The 24,091-nt window shown below is 37.8% G+C and overlaps 1 protein-coding gene across 1 annotated transcript in view; it reads left to right on the top strand.

Annotated features, from left to right (window-relative positions):
- Nucleotides 1–8,985, top strand: part of LOC127569529 (solute carrier family 22 member 15-like) — a 48,433-nt gene extending 39,448 nt beyond the window's left edge. The window contains 2 exon segments of the mRNA XM_052014254.1: nt 4,924–5,100; nt 8,106–8,985. Coding sequence (XP_051870214.1) covers nt 4,924–5,100; nt 8,106–8,192 — 264 coding nt within the window. The 3' untranslated portion in view covers nt 8,193–8,985.
- Nucleotides 8,986–24,091: the final 15,106 nt, after the last annotated feature.

The following is a 24,091-nucleotide window of genomic DNA, read 5'->3' on the forward strand; positions in this document are numbered from 1 at the left end:
TTCATGTTTCAATAACAACAATATACATTCAGATTTCTTAAAATTAGCATAACTTGAACTTTTGTTTAACCTTGCAGCTCCTGAATTAGTGGTGTTTTTTTTTACATGGTCTGGTAATGTGCAGTGAAACGCACAACACCAGAGTTGGTGTCAGTGATGTCCTGCCACTCTGGTGTGATATTGCAGGAGTAATCATTTCAAAATCATTGGTTTGAATGAATTTATCTTGTACACTTTCATGGTCAAAGATACTGAGAGTTTTACTTCATTAAACTGGGATTAGCAAGGCTTTAATGCCGTATTAAGTTATAATGGCTGTCAATCTGCCTTCCTGGCCCTGACAAAATATTAAGTTTCATTCTGATGTGAGGGATTTTTTATTCACACTTTGAATCTGACATTTCAGTCTAGGTACCTGTATGGATGATACAACTACTGATGTACAGTGTAAAGACAGGTTAATATTTTAGGGAGGAGTCTGTATAAAGAGTACACTAGGCCTGTATTTTCTAGAATTTGGATGATTGAGAGGAGATCTCATTGAAACTTGAATTCTTATTGGGTTCAGTAAGCCAAATGCAGGAAAAATCTTTTCCCTGGCTGAGGAGTGCGGAACAATAGGTCATAGTGTCAGAATGAGGTGTAGGCCAGTTGGGAATGGGATGAGAAATTTCTTCAGAGTGGTGAATCAGTGGAAGCTTGGGCACAGAGTTCATTCAAAACAAAGACCGATACATCTCGGGATGTTAAGGAAATCAAGGTTTGTGAAGAGAGCAGGAAAATGTTGAAGATCAACTGTAATCTTGAATGGTGGAGAAGACCCGGGGCCAAATTGCCGCCTACTACTACTTGTTCCTTCGAGAATACATTAAAACATTTAACTACTTTTGTTTTTGTTCTAAAATCAACTTTTACTCGATGTGTACATCTCAAACTTCATTTCTGTGCAATAGTTTAAATGTAATTTAAAAAAAATATACTCCCTGCTATTTGATTTGCTGTTTTGCTGCTCAATCAGCTGCCTTTTAGTCTGGTTGGTCAGTTGCTGCTCTGTTGCAGAACCACACAGATAACCTCTAGAAAATGCTAAATTGAATCTGAAATCAAGGCCTGTGATCTAGAGCACATCAATCTTTGTGGCCAGCTTTTTCTGAGATTAGTGGTGAATTCCATTGCTTTGTTACTGATGAATTCTAGGCTAATAGATTTTTTGCATCAATTGATTGAAAAATAGGTCCGAAGTAACTTATTTACCTTGGCCAGCTAATTTTTCTTTTTTCATTTTGAGTCACTGAATAGTCTTTTTAGACATCAGAACACCAGTAAGGCTTATATATAATTAGTTTTTTAAAAAAATCAATACCTGGAGACGATACTTGTCTTGCCTTTTGGAAGTAAAAATTGTTCCTAAAATAACTTTTTTGAGATGCTGTATTTCTCTGAATACAGATGCTGCAAGGATCATTGGCACATGGTCAACTGGTCTCTGAAATGGTCTGAGCATTATCCAAGTAATGCCCATTCTTGGCACATTCTTGAACTATTGATCAGAAATGCCAGCACAGATTTAAACAAAAACTAAAAATTCAGTGTGGTCATATTATGTTGCCAGCTAAGTTAATTTGCTTGTTGAAAATCAAAGCACTAATCAGTGTTCTAATTAGACTCTCTCCTGCATCCATGTACTGCAGGAGTGTGTTCAGCTGAGACAAAAGAGAAATGTTGACAGGTAATTGTAACTGCTGATGTTTCTTTGCTCGTAATAACCAGCACACGACCAAGGAAGGCACTCGGATATCGCCGCGTTTCTGTACTGATGAAAGATTCATTGCATAATCAGTACATCTGTTGTTTCCAACCTCAAAAAAAAAACCAACCACAATCTTAAGAGGAGTATGGCGAGTTCTGTCTAGTCATTGTTTTTATTAACACTTAAAGTCTGCTCTCAAATATAGTGGGAGGTATGGATTAGAGTCCCATTTCTAGTATTTGAGTGAGAGAAAGAGGGGACTGTTAAACCTATCAAGTATACGTCACTGGTTTCTCCTGCAAGTTACCTAATCTTATTCCAATCCACAGTTCACTTAACTCACTATTATTATTAAGTTCTTCATGTAATGTTCTGAAACAGTGATTTGAGGCAGAGAAGATCAAAATCTGACCCTCCTTTGTACAAGGATAATTTTCTAATCTACTGTTTAATTCTTAATCATATTAAAATTGTGCTTATCTGGATTTAAGGAAATAATTTATTTGCATAGTCTTCTGGGGTAACGGGTGTTATGGACAAGGGTGGTATTTAATTATTCAGTGCCCATCCCATAAAAGGCAAGTAGTTGCTATGAAGATTTATGGATATTTTAACAAGGAAAATGTTTCATTCTTGCAGTAATTGAGTGACGATTCTGCAACAAGTTCTACTAGTTACACCTTTTTGCATAATTTCATGTGCTTTTATTTTCAAAAGAGTACATAGAAATGACTTAAGAATTGGAAATTGTCTTTAGCATTAAACCAGCTATGCACTCAGTAAATTCTGAACTGTACTTGGGCAAGTTTGAGCTTTCAATAAGATGCATTGAAGCTTTGTTTATATGAAAGAGCAGAATTCAGTTGGTCAAAAATAGGATTTCTTCAGTATTTTCCATCTTGGGTGACACTAACCAATAAGATTTATTTGCTGTGTCTCTCTTTTTAAGATTGGTAACCACAGGGAGATCTAACTGAGGGTGAAAAATGTGACTGCTACTAGCTTGTGCTTTATTTCAATGCCATGAAGCCTATTGTGCTACTTGCTCTTATTTAGTGTATAAATTATTAATGATTTTTTAAGAAAAGGTTTTTTGGAATCTTGAAACGATTCATTATATTGGATTCTTAAAAGCAGAGGAATATACCAGATGTTAAGAATTACATTGTATTAGAAATTATAAGTCAGAAGAGCTTTTTGATGCAACTGATCTATAAAAGTGTTTATGCAGGACAGGAACTTTCTCCTTATTTATCAATTTTTATCAGTATTTTTTTTTCTATTCTTTTGACCTAGCTCTAAGTATTATGTTGAATGTCTCTTCAGTATACACCACAATTATTCCTGACAAGATGCATTCCATGTATTTGTCATCTCTGGTTCGTTAAGATATCAGAGTAAGTTTACTAGTAACACTTAACACTAACTTTTGTTTAGCCTGAAACATGACAATTTTCAGAAGGGTTGGGCATACATAGGAGCATAAGAAGCAATTGTTCATTTTGCACCTTGTGACCAGTTATGAGATTTTTCTGTAAATTGACGAGATGTTTAAAATTCTGAGTTAGAGTTTGTCTGTGGGAGTTGAGCTTTTTGGTAAATATTAACTTACTGTATTGAAAAATCAACTTGCAAAAGTTATTTAAATATGCACAATATACTTAAGGCAAAGAATAAATATGGTTTAAAGGTTTAGATTTATGATTTTAAAACATTCTTTAAATAGATGTAGGATAAACATAGTTAAGAATGTTACATTCTGGAATATAGGTTTCTCAATATGCAAGAGATAATTTAACACAACGCTGTACCTTAACCTTGATTTAACATTGACAAATTTTCTTGAATGTCAATTTTACTTGCACTGAAAACTGGAGTTCTTGAGGTTCTCTAGATTTTTTTTCAATATTTCTTACTTGGTTTGCTCTGCCTTTAGCAATTACTTTTTTAAGTTCGGAAAGCTGAGTAATAAATATCCTATACGATCAATTGTTGACCATGAAGGTCCTGTTTTTATAGACAAGGTTCAGTTTACTTAGTTGGGAACTCTACCTGACCAAAGATTTTCCTTTAGAAAAATCAGATGGGTATCTCCTCTCAATTATTGAGGTACCTGCACCTCTAGCATACTGGGGAAAATGTACCTGTTAAGATGTGGGATCAAAATATACTACTGACATCTTTGTTTTTTCTCCTCCCTGCTCATTTAAAAAAAATAGCCAGGAAATGGCTTAGGGATTGTGATGCACAGTTAATCCAAGTGGCTTGATGTAATGCAGACTGCAGCAGAATTTCCTGTAATAATGATATGAAGGCAACTACTAGCCAACTATGCTGGTCTCACTGCTAAACCATGGACCTCAATGTCAGAGTGGCCAGCAGTTCGAGCCAACCACTAAGCAGTCCTGCACTGTTTAAATGGAAGTTACTTTGTGACTGGAAATGATAGTGAAAGTCAGTCTAGTGTTGATAGAATACTCTGTCATGGGATGGCTGCCCACAGCAGGGACCGAGGCCATGATTTTTTTTTTCTCTCTCAGATACTACACTAGAGGCATTTGTGAATGGGTGAAGAAAAGGAGAAGGGTCCTTCACCCAGAGGGTGCCAAGATTCCATCAAGGCATATTGGCAATGGCAGGAGGAGTTATCAGTTGTGACTAGCCTGAAAAGCTGTGCCCCAAGGACATGGGTACATTGCTGATAAAAGCTTTAATGACATTGCAAGTAGTTAAGGTCAGGAAGACCTCTATCCCATCTCAATGCAGATAGAATGGGGTATTTGCTAAATGTCAGGGTCTCCATATATGCATAACACGTGGATATCAGCTGGATTGTGCAGGCCAGTGTTCCTGACAATCTATGGAAATGCTCCTCAGGAGTAACCAGAGCATCCTGAATTCTTTTTCCCCAGTAAAGCTTCAAACATGCATTTTGCATTGATCACTCTTGAATCGTGCTGAAAGACATTGTACTCTGAGTAAGGTGGGTCTTGCCTCCTATACACAGGCTAGCAGAAGAAAACTATAATTTAAAGATTTTGACTGGAGAATTGTTTTGCTCTTGTGCTTTCAGTTTCTGTTTAGCTGCTTTATATAATACCTAAAGTTATTTATATCTTCAATCCAGTGTTTCTTGGCCTTGCATTCATTTTTCTTTTGATACTCATTCACAGAAAGCCATCCAGTCATCATTGCATTTTGTGGTGCTTGGAATCGCTGGACTGTTAGCAGGAGTCCTTAGTTTGCTTCTGCCAGAAACTCTGAATAAACCTCTTCCAGAGAAGATCTCTGACCTTTATGACACAATGCATCACAAACATGGAGAAGTGGTTGGTTCACAGCCATCACAGGTAAATGGAATGGTATGTTACCTGCATGATATATTTCTGGATAACTCTAATCTGTTAGGTACATAGAACACTACAGCACGGTAGAGGTCCTTCGGCCCACAATGTTGTGCTGACATTTTATCCAGCTCTAAGATCTATCTAACCCTTCCCTCCCACGTAGCCCTCTATTTTTCTATCATTCATGTGTCTATCTAAGAGTCTCTTAAATGTATCTGCCCCCACAACCTCTGCAGGCAGTACATTCTATGCACCCACCACACACTGTAAAAGAAAAACTTACCCCTGACATCCCCTTTATACCTTCCTCCAATCACCTTAATTATGTCCCCTTGTGTTAGCCATTGTCACACTAGGGAAAAAGTCTCTGACTGTCCACTTGATCTATGCCTCTTGTACATCTCTATCAAGTCACCTCTCATTCTCCTCCTCTCCAAAGAGAAAAGCCCTAGCTCACTCAACCTATCCTCATAAGACATGCTCTCCAATCCAGGCAACATCCCGGTAAATCTCCTCTGCACCCTCTCTAAAGCTTCCACATCATTCCTATGATGGGGCGACAAACAATCCAAACAAATCTGAGAGCAATTCCACTTGATCAAACTTGGTGTCTGAAATCCCACTGTATGAAAACCCTAATGTGAGGGAACTCTTTGATGCAGCAGTAACGTACATCAGTTTTTTCAACTAAAAATATTTGGTGTAAATTAAATACAACATTCCTCATGTTGAGATATTTTTGTCATCCTTCATTAGTATTATTATTATCATCATTATTTCTGGTAGTAGTAGTTATAGGGAGAGGGATTTCAACAGGGATCAACACTTTAGAGCGGCCTGAAAGATTGTGGAGTCACTTGGCCCAGGCCCTGCTGGTTGACTACAGTTTCAGATCGAGCTAGTACAAAAAATAATTAGTCTCTGGAATCTCCAGATCCAACTTAAATATGGATTTCTCTTAAACTGAGCTATTCTGGTAATTGTATCATGTGGTGACTACCAAGAAATGTAATGTGGCTAGATGACAAATGGTAATATTTCTATTGTAGTGAAATATAATTTTGTCATGTTGTATTACTGACAGTGATGCTTTGAATGAGAAGTATCCATATCTCCCATAATGTTGCATTACTATATTGCACCACTATTTTGTATTAAGAGTTGAGAAACTGATGCCAATTAAAACCTCTTGACTTGTATTAATCTCTCCTCTATGGACTGATCATACTTGTCCTCGAGTACAAAGTGGGGGAATGAAAGACTACACAAACTTTACTTGCCTATCACATACAGTTGTACCATTTTTATAAATTCCAATCCCTAGATGGCAATTTTAAACTATCTTGGGTGACACATTTTGATATGAACAAGCTGAAGTTTTGTCAACATTTATCCAATGATTAAAACTAACTTCCACGCACTTAAATTGTTGAGATTGAATATGCAAAGAATCTTCTGAAAACTTGATTTTAAAATCATGCTTATTCTAAATGGCCTATTGAGTGTAGATCTAAATGCAGTGCCCACAATAATGCCCTGTAATTAGTTATGGATAATTGTTCAGTGATGTTGTAATTCACAGAAGGATAACCTGTGGGAATAGTGAGTGTCTTTTGTCTGTTGTGCATCCAGTAAAAATATTCTCAGAGCCCCTCTAGATTGAAGATGCTTCTGCTCCCATTTTGTGGGTTCGGAGGTGGCTGATAAGGTCAGTATGGGAACAGCAGTTTTCACAGATGGGGCAAGAGATGCCTGAGAAGGTGGGTGGGTAGATTGAGGTGATGCATGCCAGCTGCTCTGAGAACTTGTTCTCAAAATTAACTTGAACACTCCTTCCCTATTTTAAATGGGCCATAGATTTCCAAGAGTCAGTAGATATGTTGTGCTGCTTCTAAGATGCTTTACACACGTCCTTGAATCTGTCTACATTGTACAGGCCCTTCTCGGGTGCAAACACCCAATTTATGTACACTGCAACATATGAGCAAGCTCCCATTATATTATTAAATTCAAAAGTCTGTATGTACGTGTTCATTACTACAAATGGCAGAACTAGTTCTCGCTCTCTGTAATCGTACTTTCTTATCGGTCTTCTGTGTTTATTGATTCCTGACAATACTGTGGAGGTATAGTTACCATATTGAGTGTTTTTCTTTGTGTATATTCTGACTTGTGGACAAAATTGATTGGAGGACTATTATAAAAATGGGACCTCTTCATTACCTGGAGGTGGCCTGTATTCTTTTCCTGTGACTGAGCTTGGAATAGTGTCAGTTTTGGGAGTCTGATAAGATATGTACATCGAAACACACAGTGAAATGCATCTTTTGCGTAGAATGTTATGAGGGCAGCCCACAAATGTTGCCACTCTTCTGGTGCCAACATAGCATGCCCACAACTTCCTAACCCGTATGTCTTTGGAATGTGGGAGGAAACTGGAGCACCCGGAGGAAACCCATGCAGACATGGGGAGAACGTACAAACTCCTAAAGACAGTGGCCAGAATTGAAACCAGGTCGCTAGTGCTGTAATAGCATTACGCTAACCACTACACTACTGTGCCTGCTGTCTATACTACCATGCCTGCCGGGTGTATGAAGGATGTGGCCTACCCAATGGAGATGACTGAGTGTAACTAGGACCTCGGTGCTGTGAATGTTGACCTCTGCCACATGATCTTCACAGAATAAGGTGTAGATCCAGTGACACTGTGTCCAAGATGACTGGACACCAAGCTCTGCTGAATGGGCATTGGTGCTCACAAATAGATATATGTATGGGTGTAAGCCAGCAAATTCACCCACACACTTGTGGGGTCAGGCAGAGGAACTTCTGCCCACTGCTTCCCTCATTTCTCAATACCCTCAACCCTCCTCCTGCCCACATTCCAAGCTATGCTACAGTCTGCTGCTCCTGAGTGTGGCTGCGTACCTGGCCCCATTCCCAGCCCCCTGCTCTTTTTTTTTCTCTCCTCCACATAACTGCAATTTATATATTTTTATTTTCAGGCAAGTGTTGTGAATCATGCAGGAAACATCAGTAGTGAGAGTGAAAATGATTTTGATGCCAATGAAGAAACAGCATTGATCCAATAACATGAAGAGTATTCTACAACTTAATGAGAATGCAATAGCTGTAAGCAGCACTTTACTTTTGCAATTCACTGGTGTTCATGTATACCCAGCTTATTGAAATGTGCCATGCTAATTGGGATGTTATGGATACTGCTATATTCAGGATGTTTACAGGATATGACCAAGCAATAATGTGAATCTTTCTTATGGTGCTATCTTTAATCAGCATATTTGGCAGCAGGACCTGACTTGCTTTAATGTGCTGTTACATCTGATCAACCTGAATTAGGTGTTTTGTAAGAGGCATTTTGGGAACACTTTATTGCATTTATTGATATCCAGCTGCTTTCTTCTGCATTCCAGCTTGGTTTCATTAGTAGTGCTTGTATCTGACCTAGAAGGTAGTTGGTTCTACCACAAATTCAAGTCTTGAGTTCATGAGCAAAATTGCCACTCATGCCTGAGAAGGTACATTTGTATGGTGAAAACATTCTTCTGGCTTTCTGGAGTCAGACTTATGAAAGCCGCAGTGGAAAATAAAAGGTGTTCTTGTAATGAAGGTCCTCTATATTCGAGCTATCATGCTGCCCTATGTCATAAGTCACTGTACTTTAAAGTAGTACATTCTAAGTGAAATAATGCCTATGAGATGCTGTACAAGTTTTTAAATACTACTTTTGCTTTCTGTTTTGGGAAGTTCTCCTCCAAGTTGATTACTGGGAAACAAAAACTATTTGCAGCATTTTATATATTTGCTGGAAATGTATAATGCTGACCAATGTGTACTTGGCCATTTTACTTATTTTAAGAAGGTGATGATGAGCCTTTTACCTGGGGGGGGGGGGGGGGGGGTCAAAAAACCCACTGATTTGGTACTGAAAATGGAACACATTCTCCATCTATCATCTAATACAAGCATAAAGAACTTTTATTAGGCATGGTGTGGTTCTACAATGCCTCTTGCACTGATGCTCAATGATTTCCCCCAATGGTGGTTTAGTGCTGCAGGTTCAAGTCCATTATAGAATTGGGTTAAGATCACCTAGATGCGTCTCATGAAATGAGTGACATTGGTAGAGGGAAAACATCTGTTAACCAGGTCCCACTAATGAAAGGAGAAATTTTCTGAACTACCTGAAACAGCACATTGATTTTTATAAGCTGAAAATGTGTTTAAAATTGAATTCAGAATTATTGACAATGTTTTTAGAGTTCAGTGATAGTAACCAAGTAAATTATTTATTTAAGGCAAAATTTCCCAAACATTATTTCCAAAAGAGAATATAGAAAACAAAATTGTCCACTTTAAAGAAGTTATTTTTGCATGGGCCAAGAAGATTTTATTATCTTGTTAGTGCAATATTGATTGAAATGGAAAGCAATGTTTATAGATTTTCGTACTGAGAGCGAGAAATGATCAATGACACTGGTTTAAAACTTCTCCTGGATTCACAGCAGTCATGGTCTTGCAAGGTACCTTGAAAACCAAAATTCAACTTTGGTAAAAAAAACACTACAGTTTATTTGCCTTTTTAAATTTGCAGAATTTTGTAAAAAAAAACAAATGCTCCAAAATTGCATCTTCAGTAGCTAGTACCAACACTTAATCTATAATAGATGTGAAAACATGCACTACAAGCATTGCAATTATAACGTGATGGCAAAAGTTCTTGCCAAACATTAGTTTTTATCGTTTATCCTTCGCAAAGAAACCATAGAACTTGTGAACTATGTTAGCCAAGTGGTTGTAAGATCTTGAAGCAGTGATTGAGGAAGCTGTGATTCATAAGTGCTCAAAAGAAACATTGCACTCCTCTTTGAGTTTTGTCAAACTTTACTACGTGGCTAGCTGAAATTGAAGTTGCTGGTGCATTGAGACTAGTGAGATAAAATGCTCATTTGTGTTGTAATGCATATTCCCTGCCAAAGAGATTCATGCTTGTAATCCTGTGCACTGCTTGGACTTAATCTACATAGTAGACTTAACTCTGGCTCTGCCGATCTTGTCAATCAAGAAGGGTTTTATTCTGCTTTCATCTTGCAATGGCTTAGTTTGAATCAGTGAGCTCAATATTTATTTGATCCTTCTAAAATGATAATGGATCCAATTCTTATAACAAAGCTGAATTCTTAATACAAATACCAAACTGCCTGTCCATATTTTCCTTTTAGTGTTTGTATTATGTGTACTGATTACATTTATGGTGAGCATCCTGTGAGATCTCATGAACTGTTAACATATTTTGGAATCAGAATTAGCTTTGTGGTTAATGCTTTGTACCATTTTGTGTATCTGTTTTATTACTAATCTAGATCTCTTGGAAATAAACATTGCACACTGTTAATCTGAAATTGATTACTTTGAATATTTCTTCTGATAAAATTCATGGAATGACTCAGCTGAAAAAATGCCATACACTTTGCTTAAATTGACTTTGTAGTATGTAAAGAACTTGTGCGGCTGGTAGAATCTGCAGGCAGTTGGTTCCACTGACCGTGCATGTGTTCTTGATAATGATCATTAAATCCTTTTAGCACATGGTTGTGTTTGATGTTTATCACACAACAAAGCCAAGAGCAAAAATGTACACATTTGAGTCAAGATTTCCCATAAATTATACACTCAACAAAGATTATGGCAAAATTCTATTTAGTCCTTCATTCATTATTTCAAGTGTAGTCAACTGGACTAGCAGCTGCTTTTACAATTCTTTTTGGATGCCAGTTATTCACAATTAAAGGATTCCATCTGTCAAAATATTGCAGAGGGCCAATTGCTCTTTGGCACCTGGGCTACAAAAAAAAATCAGCAAACAAGGTTCCCTTGAAGTACAGCAAGCCTTTTCTCTTTCTGCTCCCTGCACCCCCCCCCCCCCCCCCCCCAGTTGAATGCAGACAATTGGGTTAGATTGGTTTTTTTTAATCCTTTTTTTTAAGTTCTTTATCCCCCCCCAGACATTTGGATCCTTGCTTCATACTTGACCGTGTCTTAATATAGTAGGCCAGATGATGCATATGCAGTTGTGCTAGAACTGGACGTACTGGAGTATGAAGATCAAGAAATGGGTCACTCAAATTCAGTATTGCTGGCAGTCGTCTGTGCCAGCAAGGATGTGTTTTATGTACCTGCATGGAATAAGTGTTTGCAAAATATGGTAATAGTACCTGCACTGTGGAAGATTTTGTGGAGTCCACTGTTAGAACTACTTATACTTGCCAAGGTAGTTTTTTTTTAAAAAAGTATCTCTGGTGCCTAAGTCACAAGATGAACTAGGACACTTTTGCAGAGTTCACATCTGTCTTTTGTACGGGGTGTATTGGCTATCAGTCCTCTGTCCATTTCCCAGGAAGGACACATGGGAGCTTCTTGGGAAATCCTATCCTATACCCATCAATCAGTGGCTTCATTTCAGGCAGCTGGAAACTCCACCTCAACCAAGTTATCAAGTTACAACCCAGTCCTGGCCAAGTTTGCAGGTGTTCTATTGCATTCCTGTTGAGGATGTAGTGGAAGTACGCTGCAAAGACTGAAGTAGTATTTTTATCTCTGAAATTCTGAAGCAATTAAGCCCCAAGGAGAAGGTACGTGGTGTATTCCATCCTCAAGTGGGCTTTTCAAGTTGGTGGTTAGACTGTGCTGTTCTACCACAATCCTAAGGTTGAGAGAGGTTTTAAATCTGATCTGAATAGATATTCAAGTTTAAGAAGTGAAAGAAAACTCCCAGTAGTCCTACTCACTTTCTCTGCCAGTACCAACTGACTGCAAATTTGAATTTATTCTTTTATTGCTTTTGTTGGACTTTGAAAGGGAGTCTAATAGGGTGCTTTGTGTCTTGGTATTTTGACCATTAATCTTTTAAAGCGCAGTACTTTTTTAGAATTGTAGTTGGCCTAGAAATTACTCTCCCTAAATCGGAGCTGTTAATCCATGTTTATTCATACCTTTGTATGCAACTGGAACACTTAGCAGTCCTAATGAAAATGCATGTGCATTTTGAGCATGTAATATTTGGTTTTGCACTACATAGTTAATGATCATGACTGCTGCAATACTTGTTACTGGCTGACACTTTTATGCACTAATTGATATCAGTGCTGCAATATGAAATACAGTTGTCAATATTACTGCGTGAGATTAAATGAGTCATGTAAGCTCCTTGCATTGACCTTGAGAAATTTCCTCTCGTGTTGGATCTTCAGGGAGTGATAACTCTTAGTTTTTGTGGATCTCCAAATTCTCAGAGCCTGAAACATCATGAGTGTAATCTATCGCTCCTTGAACGTTTGGGAGATCTGCGATCACTGCAAATCCGAGTCTGCTCAAGGAAAAGGAAAGCCCCTTTTGAAAGATGGACAGCAACCTCCTTTAACGCAGCACTGTGTAGCAAACTGGGATAAATGACACAAAATAGATGCTGCTGCCTGGAATATTTTACAAAGAACATTAACCTCCAGATATATTGCTTCCTAATGAACTCATAAGAGTATAACTCTCTGCATGCTCAGGGATATTGCCTGCAGCCCCTATTCCCCTTCTTTCCCTGTACTTTGGAACCTCAAGGCCCTTGCCTATTCTGTATCTCCAGCAGGATTTAAAATTCAGATCTGGGCAATGAACTGAAAAGTAACTGAGAAGCCCTTTTTAAATGGTGCAGCTGCTATGAAATGAAGTGCTTTCAAAACCTGGTTCTCTGAGAACATCCCTCAATGTTTCTAAAGCAGAAAAAAATCCCACTTTCAACTAAAATTGCCTCATAGGAATTGCATTATAGAAGGTATTATTTTTGTCCACATCCTATCCACCCAACATTAAACCAGCATAGAAGTTCTAAATCAAATTTTGCAAACTGCTTAAATTGTGCAACATTCCTGTATTGTGCACAAAATGCATTTTAAAAAAAACTCAACTGCATATTGCTGGAAAACACAGCTATGAAATGATTTTCCAAGCCTATGTTCTTGTGTGGATTAATTTTTTCTACCACCATGCTGTAGAACATTAAATAGTTTTCTTTAATTTTATACTTGTTCTAATGAAGCATCTCTGCTACCTTCTGTTCAGTAAGGGTGCTTTCTATTTGGTTGTGCTCATTTACACTTGATGATTTTTGTTCACTGTTTTCACTCACCAGTTTGCCAATGCCATTAGTATATCCAACAACCTGCTTATTTGTACTTAACCATTGACTTGTTTTCTGAATAGGTATTGCTAGCTGTAACGTATTCCATGCTTACACTGACATATTGATTACTGTGTTTGTCATGTCTGCAGGGAAGAAGGTTATGGATTTGTAAGTGTCACAATGTATTAATGACTGTGCCCAATACCATACGATACTAAACGATAAAAGGCTGTAGGGTACCAGTTCCTCTATAGATCTTTTCAACACAGTTTCACTTAATTTAATACTTAATGAGGATATTGCTAGAATAGCTAGAAGACAAAGGAAGCTTTTCTACACAAAATATGGAAGATCAATTTTATCAAGATAGTAAATATTAAGAGTATAAAACCAGAGAATGATGGTTTTCTATTAAACATGATTAATTTGCTTGCTTTTACTATAAAAGCAGGCAAATTAATCATGTTTAATAGAAAACCATCAACAAAGTGAATGGGGGGACTAAAACACAAGATGCTCCAGTAAATTATTGAATTGACTGTCTACCAGTTTCACTGCTGGCTGTAGCCTGGTTCACATTAGTCCATCAATCTGGGATGTAAGTTACTGTAAAAGGCACTGTGTTTGGTCAGTTAGCTGTCAGACTATAAATCAAAAACAAAGTACCTACAGGATGGTATCATAGTACACATTTTTGAGTTGTCACAAACCAGGCTGAATAATTTCAAACTGCTGTAAAATCTAGGTCCCATCCAATCTCAAAATATGGGTATATCTATGGCAACCAAATAATGTGGAGAGAGAGAACATGATAGAAAACCTATCCACTTACTTGAGCTGCAATATATTGATGAAGCTAAAACTCAAATTCCCAGTGTTATTTATCGATACTTGCATAAGGAATGCTCTCCCCAGATCCTCAAAGAAGTTCCTACATCTTCCCAACTGAGCCTCCTGTGATTGCCACAGAGCCCATCCCTCTAAGCAGCCCATGCTCCCAATGACTGCTGTGGATTGATTCCTTAAGTCCCTGACTACCCCCACCCCTGATCCTGCCTAATGGCTGGATGGTGAGCCAAGCAGAGGGAATCAGCATAGTGAAGATTTCACATGAGATCAGTGGAGTAATGTAGCTAAGTGTGCTGCTCAATGAGTAAAGACGAGATTTAGAGTGAATGCAGTATTCTTGATTGGTAAATGGAAAACAAGGCATCGTCAAAGAGTACAGAAATGGGGCCTTCAGCCCACCTTGTTCATGCTACCCATTTATGCTAATCCAATTCACCAGGACTTGCTCTGTAGCCTTCTAAGCCTTGCTAATTCAAGTGCAAATTGAGATATTTCTTATATTATCAGAGTGCCTGCCTCTACCAATCACTGGGCAGTGCACTTCCAGATTTCAACTACCATCTGGGTGAAGAAAATTCTTCCTCGGATCCCCTCTAAACCTCTTCTCCCTTACCTAAAACTACATCCTCAAGTTTTAGACACTGCTGCTGTGCAGAAAAGTTTCTTGCCATCTCCTCTATCTGTACCCCTCATAATTTTGTATTCCTCTATCAGGTTCTCCCCTCTGCCTCCGCCTCCTCCTCCTCCTCCAAGGAAAATAAACCCAGCCCAGCTACTCTTAACTGAAATGTTTCTTCCCAGGCAACATCCTGCGGAATTTCCTCTGTACAATCATGCCCTTCCTATTGTATGGCTAGCAGAACTGTACACAGTACTCCAGCTATAACCCAACCAATTTTTATAAAGTTGTATGATAACCCTCCTGCTCTTGTAGTCCATGCCCCAGCTTATGAAGTCAAGTATCCAGTATGCTGCCTTAACCACCTTGTGCATTTATGCTGCCACCTTCAGGGATTCTTGGTCTTGTACACCAAGGTCCCTCTGTTCCTCTAGTGTCTTGCCATTCATTGGAATGACTGACTGACAGAGGTAGGATTTACACAAAGTGTATAACTTTGCGATTATCAACATTAAATTCCATCAGCTATTGCTCTGCTCATCTTACTCACTGATCAATATCATTCTGTAATCTAAGACGATCCTCCTCGCTAACCAATTTTTGTGTTATCTGTGAACCTACCAGTCATGAATGATAGAAAAATGGAGGGCTATGTGGGAAGGAAGGGTTAGATAGATCTTAGAGCAGGATAAAATATCGTGACAACATTGTGGGCCGAAGGGCCTGTACTGTGCTGTTATGTTCTATGTCTTCTACATTCATATACAAATCATTAATGTATATAACAAACAATAATGATACAGAACCAATTTCTATGGTACACACTGGTCACAGGCTTCCAATCTCAAAAACAACCCTCTACTATCACCCTCTTCCTGTTGGCAAGCTAATTTTGGATCTGATTTGCTTTGGATCCTGTGTGCTCTCACCTTTTCAACCAGTATCTCATGTGGGACTTTGTCAAATGCCTTAGTGAAGTCCATGTAGACTACATCAACTGCCCACCAGAGGAACTTTCACAGAATGAAAGATACTTTATTTCCACTGTCTTCTTCAAAACCCATGGAGGAGATTGCTTTTTATGGTGTTTCAGAAAATGCTTTGCAACAGGAACACCACTTGTGAATGCTGATAGCCACTGAAGGAAAGGATTAATGGCAAAATCAGCAGTTTTTGTGTGTCCCCTTAACATTTTCTGAGAGCTCACAGACCTCCTTAGAGTTGTCTCCAGGCTCTGATTTGTAGAGCACAGGAAGAGGTGACAAAATGACTTATTCCCCTCTCTTTCTCCTTATTTTGCACCACAGTGCAACAATACAGATGATTATCAATTTAGCAACATCAAGAAATGCTGTAGCTAATTTACTGTACTTGCAAAAAGTTGGAAAAGAATTTCCACAAGGATGTAAATATAGACTCTCAGAGGAAAATGGAGATGTATAATTCAACATTTATCACAAAATGAACTCAAATGCACTTAAAAGCTTTTTGTGATGAAATAGCTAAAATAAGTTTAATTCCTCAAAACTGTCTTCTGAAGATAAATGTTATAACAACCATAGTTTGAAATATATAGTCTTAGAATCATATAGTCACAGCATGAAAACAGGCTCACCACGTCCATGCTGTCTATTGAGTACCTATCCACTCTAATCCCACTTTCCAGCACCTGGCCCAAAGCTTACTATGTGTTGGTGACTTAAGTGCTCATCTGGTTACCTAACTATTGAGAGTTTCTACCTTCACCAAGCTCTTGGACAGTGTGTTCTGCATTGGTGGTGGTGGTGGTGGTGGTGGTGGGGGGGGGGGGAAGGAAGAATGCTTTCACAGATTCCCTCTAAACCACTTGACCCTTATTTTAAACACATGCCCTCTGGTTTTATTCACCTCTTGTTTCTTTTGATTCATTTCTCTGAGAAAGAAACAAAAGCAGATTCAGTGACTGAGATTCTTGAACCAATTATATCTTTAAATCCACATTTGTATACTCACGAGGTGTTTCTGAATAATTTATAATGAGTGGGCCAAATATTCTGCCGAAATCTGACAATATGTCCACTACCCAGGAGGTTCCAGGGTGGAGGCTGCACATAGCCTTCTGTTCAGCAGCATGCTGGACTTCGGATACTTGTGCTGCCCAGTAGGACTCCCTGTGGAATCTGGTGGAGAGGCACAAACACTTCCCAGCTCTCGGGCTTGGAAATCCACCTGCTGAACACACGCAAAGTTAAGCTGCTGTAAATGTGGTGAGCCCATTGAAATTGGCTGCTGGAACAAAGGTAAGCAGGCCTTTTGATTTAATCATTAATTGCTAACTTCCTTAAAGTTTGTAATTTTTTTTAAAACTTTGAAAAAAGTTTAGGACTCATCAAAAAGATTTTGAATGTTTGTGGCAGGTCAGAGAAAGCTCCACAGTGTCAGCGCTGCATCTGTCCCTACAGCTAGCCACTTGCATCAGGAGAGACATCATCCTGACCTCCGCCTCACCAATGTGCTGGGAACTGGTTGCCAGCAGGATACTTTTCCCCAGAGTAGGTTTTAAGAAACCGCAAGGTACACGGTATAGATAACTGGTTAAACCTGGGCAGCAGAAGATTTGCCCCATTAAATTGCAAGCAAAGTTAATTTCCTGAGTGCTCACTATGTTTGGTGCCCATTTTTTTTTTAAAAAACCAGATAGTGATATTGCACAAAAAATTAATTCCCATTTAATTGCAGTGATTAAATATTACCTTCCACTGGACTGGAGGACAAGGACTATTTTCATAAAGCAATATCAATTCTATTTGAACCTAGTTTGGTTCCATTTCTTAAGTATTACCCATTTGACAATTCTTGGATGGCTATTGAATATGTGGTGATGGCTGTGAGTGTGAGTTACTTATGATGTTTCTGCATTACGACAAGTAAGATGGGGACTATAATTAGGGTGAGAAAAGGCAAAGAAAAACTTTAGTTGTTCTGGTGGTTGAGAGTAACTTGGTTTGCTTCCAGTCCAGTTTTTACTCCTAACCTAAAAAGTAACATTTCATTTTGTTTTAGTCATAATAATTAGACAGTATACATAAACATGGTATCAAAAGTTAACTTCCATCCTGTGTGAATGAACAGTCTAGCAAACTTCACATATTGCGGTTCATAATAATCGGGATTACATCATCACTAACCTCAATGTTTAATGTACATACTATTTTGTAAATGCAAATTTGTATAGAGGAGCACTATTAGCATTTGCAGCTTACTGTAATTCTTGATCAAATAAAAGGGAAAATTGGGACCCATCTGTTCTGTGCGCAGTTGACTCAGAATGACACATGTTTATCAAATTTTATTCATTTTGCAAGAACTGCCTTGAAGGCAGGAATGTATGTAAACATTCACCACCTAAGTAAACAGGTTTATGCATTCACAGGCAACTTCAGATTGTATCACAATTTAGCTCTCACCCTAATACATGCATCATGCTTGTGTCACTTGTGTGTTAATCTTCAACTTTTCCAATGAACAGGCTCTACATTGACAATTAACATTTGTGTCATAAGCTTTACGTGAGGTATTTCTGAATTTCATTGCATAGTTAAATTATACTACATACAACTGAGAATGTCTAAAATTGTAGAGAGCAAGTTGTGTGATTCTCCTGCTAAGCATCTGAGCAATGTCATTTGCAATAAATGACAATTAATATCTATAATTGACTTTAAATATAATTTTAACAATGTGAAATTTTGTCCACCTGTACAAATCCCAGTGATTGTTAGGGTACACTTAAATTAGCTAAAATTCCCTGAATGAGAGAGACAAAAGATTGGTCTGCATTCACAATGCTGATTACTGTTTATTTCTTCGGTAGTCATTTTTGGGATCTAGGATGACTAGCTTCCACGCCAAATTTGTGTGTTCTGGGGTGACTGATGAGGCCAATGTGGGAACCAAAGATGGGGCAGGAGGTGCCTAATGGGATGGACAGATGGGTAATTTGTGAGGTGGTATGCTGCTCCTGCCATTCATGCAGGGCTCCAGAGTGCTCCCAGCATATGGACTCCAGGTTCTCAATACCATCTTGACTGCACTTTCCCCACTTCGGTGGCCATGGGCCTGGGATTCCTAAGTGTCAACTGATGGCTCTTGAGTGAATAGCAGTTAGCTTGAACAAAGTATTGTCAGACATTGGTACCAGTGAAATCAGCGAGCGACTTCAAGAGAAAGGGAATTTATCAGCAGGGAAAGTGTTTTTTTTAAAAAAAGATATTGAGATGCAACAGATGAGAACCCTATTAACACACATTAGAACACAGTGTGAATCTTGTACTTGGATTCCACTGCAGTGCTTCTCAGTATCATTAACTTGCTGCTGCAGGGTCACATAAAAAGTTCTGACTTTTTTACGATCTGAATTTCTGCTTGAAGATTGGGTGGGATGGTAATTGAAGCTTAGAATGGGGACTGTTTTGAAATCTTACGGTTTTGATTAAAGCTGATTAAGTTTTTCACTTGTTTACACATTCAATTGTCACATCACAGCGAAGCACATGTTCAACCATTTCTCTTTGATGCCATGACAACAAATATAATGCACAAAACCAATGATTCTTTTTCTTGCTGAAGAAAAGTTGTCAACCACTTTTTTTTCACAATGTCAATATAGATTCTATCAGTGCGCTGAAGTGCCAAGTAAAAGGCCTCATTAAGCATCATTTTTCCCTCACTTCTAGTTTAAATATACTCTGCGTAGTAATGTTCTCTACTTAACAAGGGTGTATTCTGCTCTATTATTACCATCTCACCCTGCACGGTAGCTAACATTGCAAGCTAACAATAAGATAACCTTACTGGGTAGTTTAATAACTTTATTTTCTGGCTCGTAAACAATAAGTGACATCTAAGCTCAAGTTTATGGTACAGAATAGATCATCGGTTGAATGTCAATCCAACCTTGTACCCTATGCAGAAAATTGCATTGGGTAACGTACCTAATTTATGTGACACTAAATAGGCCACGGGCAGGGCTCCAAAACTTACAGACAGGGTGCTGCAGATCATAGCTGTCCCTCCTGACTCCCAAATGAAATATACAATATACTATTAGAAGCAAGAGAGGCAATGAATGTAGCAATTTGCCAATAGTGCTCCTAATCGATCTGTGCCACTTAATGGCCAAAAGATTTCATTTTTGGATCATCTCCACTGACTGAAGCTGCTATCAATTATATTACAGTATTTCAGAATTGTGGGAAGTAAGAATGATGTGTTTTGTTTTGATGTAGTGTATCATAGTTATGGTAAAAGTAGATTCATCAAAAGTGATTATACCAATGCATGAAAGAACTATTTTGTGACTTTTGAGGACTATTATAAAGTTATTTCTTTCAAATTATTACCTTTTTTTAAGAAAAGACATTTAATTAACAATCTCTTAAGTTAATATTATTGTTTTCATCTTTTGTATGGAAATGTTTCAAGTTTCAGTAAAGATTCTGACGTGCTGAACTAGTATTGGATAAAACTTCTTTTCATAAGCAATCACAGCAAGGAAATAGGGCTGAACACATTTTTGTTCATGAATATTTAACCAGTAATTAAATAAGTGAACAGTGGCAGAGTGCACAAAAATACTTTGCCAGCACCAAGCTACTTAATGACTGACAGTTTCCGGTCAATGTCCAAGAGTTAGAACAGATGCTGTTTTGTTTTGCCTTAGTAAAACCATTTACTAATAGAATTGGAGGTTGCTTTATCATCTGAGGCCTCTACTGACCTGAAAATCAAATCTGCTCAGAGTACAATGTGTGGTCTTGCTAGTAAGGAATTCACCTGAATGGGGGATGATTGTTCATAAACTAAATGAATAAGGCTTTAAGATGGGGATTTTCGCATTGAGAAAATTTCCCTTCGGACTATTATTAATCTTTTAAAACTGTAAAAGTCAAGCAGGATATGTTCATTTTGTTTGTTGCTTCAGATTCCAGCACCTATAGACTCTCTTGTGTCTCTATATCCATTCCCAATTTCCCATTGAAAATGATAGGGAGCCATCTTCTTGAACAGTTGTGATCATTCTGATGAAGATGCTATTGGGTCGGCAGATCCAGGATTCAGGCTCAGTGATATATTTCCAAATGTTTCTATCCAGAACACTGTTTAAAAATTACAATTAGCTGATATTTCTATCTTTATGCAACTTCATCTGCTTGGTGAAAATCATCTGTCTGAACTCTCAGGAGAATTCAAGGATGCAAGATGAATTTAAAAGGAAGACTATCCAAACGGTTTACGTGATTATATGGTGCCATCTAAAAGATGTGTTCCTCACTAGGCCGTGTAGGAAATATACACTTTAGTGCTAGTTTAAAATACAGTTTTGACAAAAGTTGTTTTAAATCTGTGATTGTTGCATTGATGGAATTTCCCTGTACATAATAAACTGATAGGAGACCTGTTGTAATACATTACCTGAGCAAGACTTTGAGGAAAAGGTTATTGACTGACAAAAATTTCTCAATCCAAACGCATTCATCACATTTCCTAATAATTAACTTGTTAGCTATTTTTCATATTGATATTTAATATTTGATATTTAATATTATTATTTATATTAAACTATCCTAATTATTTTTTGCTTGATATTTTCAGTGAATTGTGGATAGATATTTAAGTTGCTCCAGCCTATAAAATGATTGACACTATTAATATTTTGGCAGATTGCAAGTAAAGAAGAACATACTGATTATGTTAATCTAGCTACTGAGAAATTGCAGCTCGGGGAAGCAATTCTATAACATATTCCAAATTCTAATAATCTGTATGGGGAGACTGAAGGCTACAATAGGACTACTTTGCAGTTAAACCACTATGCAAAGAATACATTAAAGTGTTCAATGGTAACATGATACAACAATTTTTCCCAGTTTTGTTTGATTCTCTTCAGATTAGTCCTCTTATTTAATAAGACATGTTAACTGAGTTGATAATTGATTTTGATCCAACTATTCATGTGACTTAGCCCATTAATGACTAATAGTTTATGCTTCAAAAATTTATCAATTCTTATTTGAGGCATAGTGAACGCTTTTAAAGTACCCTGTTCTTGTATAACAAATACATAAGATTAGGATTTCGCCCTTCTTTTCACATAATAGTTTTAGACTTTTAGATAACCAAACTATAAGTTTGGACATTCCAAGAGTGCTTCAACAAAAGAAAAGTTTGGCCAGCAAGATGTGATGAGTAATGGTTCAGTAGTCTCAGAGAAAAGCGAAAAGCCTTCATTGTGTAAAAACAAGATAATAATTAACAGTTGGGAAAACTAAAAAATCGTGGGAGAATTCTTATTGCAGAATGGGTTACACTGAAACCTGTCTGAATTGTTGGATGGAGTCAATGGGTAAAGTCTGAGGATTATGAAAAGGGGGTTTGTGGAAGATGGTCCTAAGTAAATATTACAAGAGTAAATATCAGACCTTCACAGCACACAAATTGCTCCCTGGGGGCCAGCATGGACCCAACAGGCTGAATGCCCTCGTGTGTAAACCTCCGTCTTGGGCCCAGGAATATTTAGGAGAATGGGTAGAATTTAAAATTGACAGCAGAAATTAAATGTGAGAAAGAAACAGATAAGGGATTTCAGCTTTTTATTTAAAGGGTTACTGGATCTTGTTTTCTACATGAAAATTTGATGCTGGCACCATAACCTTGAAAATTTTCAGCAGTGTGATAAACTGTTTAGTAGGAATTGAGCTGTTTTTTGTTTTTAGTTTCAAACTGGTTTTGTCAGTTGCTACTGCACACGATGTGAATAATCCCTGGATGTGCATTTTGCAATAACTGAGAAAAATGTATTTTCTTAACCAGAATTAATTTTTAAGTCACATGAATGTGTGAATAATTATTGAAAGTTCAGTTCAATTTATGTTACACTGTCAGGAATGGGAGTAGCAATCTAAGGGAAAAGGTGTCTGTATGTTTTAAATTGAAGACATGTACTGCAGATTTAGTCCACGTGAATTGCTTAGGTTGAATACAATTTTTTTTAAATAGTGAAAAGTAATTTTGGAAAATCATATCTGGAAACTGTCACTGTATCCTTGACTCCACGTGGACTCCAGTGTTTTCACACCAAAGAAGTAATCAAACTTCCAGCTGCCAAATTTCATTGGTGCACATCTTTTTAATAAAGTCATGTCTCGTTGCTTGAGCTTCAACATTTCATAGAGTCAGAGTTCTGCAGCACAAAACTAGGCCCTTCAGCCCATCATGTCCATGCCAACATCATGTCCATGTCCCCTTTCAAACACCTTCCTCCCAGCTCTTTAAAACTCTTCCTATCAGGTCAAACCCTCAACCTCCTTCACTTCAGGATAAACGAACATAGCCTATCCAATTCCTCCGCATAACTCAAGTCCTCCAGTGCAAGCAATGTCCTGGTGAATCTCCTCTGCACTTTCTCCAGTGCAACCCTTATCTTTCCTATAGTGGGGCAACCGAACCTATGCACAAAACACCAAATGCAGTCTAACCAGTGTTTTGTAAAATTGCAACATAACATCCCAAAGTTTATATTCTATGCCCCAACCTATGAAGGCAAGCATGCCAACCGCTGCCTTCACCCACTATCTACTATGTTGCCACTTCCAGGGAACTATGCACTTGAACCCTCAAGGTCTCTCTATTTATCAACATTCCTCACTGCCCTTCTATTTATTCTGTATGTCCAATCCCTATTTCAATCTGTCAAGTCTCTAGCTATCTGAAAGAACAGTTATTGTACAAACAATACCTTAGTAAAAACATGCAAAACAGGAAGTTCAAAAGCTGTTACAGTTGATTGTGACTCTGGCACATCCTCACATAGTATTCCATTTAAACAATGCATGCTTAACTTTTCATTTGACAAGCTCAATTTTTCATAATTTTGGAAACTAACGATTTCACCTGTCTTTTAAATAGCTAATACGCTGTCTCTGCCTTCTGATCTGCCTAGTATAGTGAAGATTAGGAATTAAATTGCTATATTTGACACTGGAATTAAAACAACCCTTTAGTCAATTATTCCTTATAAGCAATTATCATTTTTAACATAGCCACCCAAACATCTAGAACATGCACTCCCTTGCACAGATTTGGCAAAAAATTCTTTGAAAAGATTATGGAACAGTCTGAGGGAAAGTCTCGAAGCTGATCTTGAGGTAGAAATTTTTGTATTATGCAGTGTGGCAAGTGAAAATAGGGGTTAATTAGAAACCCATTGTCCATTGAGGGAACCCTTATTAAAATTAATTAATGATAAATGGAACTGGCATTAGATGCCAGTGAAAGATTGTTTCATTTTT

Source organism: Pristis pectinata, chromosome 4 (genome assembly GCF_009764475.1).
Source record: "Pristis pectinata isolate sPriPec2 chromosome 4, sPriPec2.1.pri, whole genome shotgun sequence".
NCBI classification, from domain to species: domain Eukaryota; kingdom Metazoa; phylum Chordata; class Chondrichthyes; order Rhinopristiformes; family Pristidae; genus Pristis; species Pristis pectinata.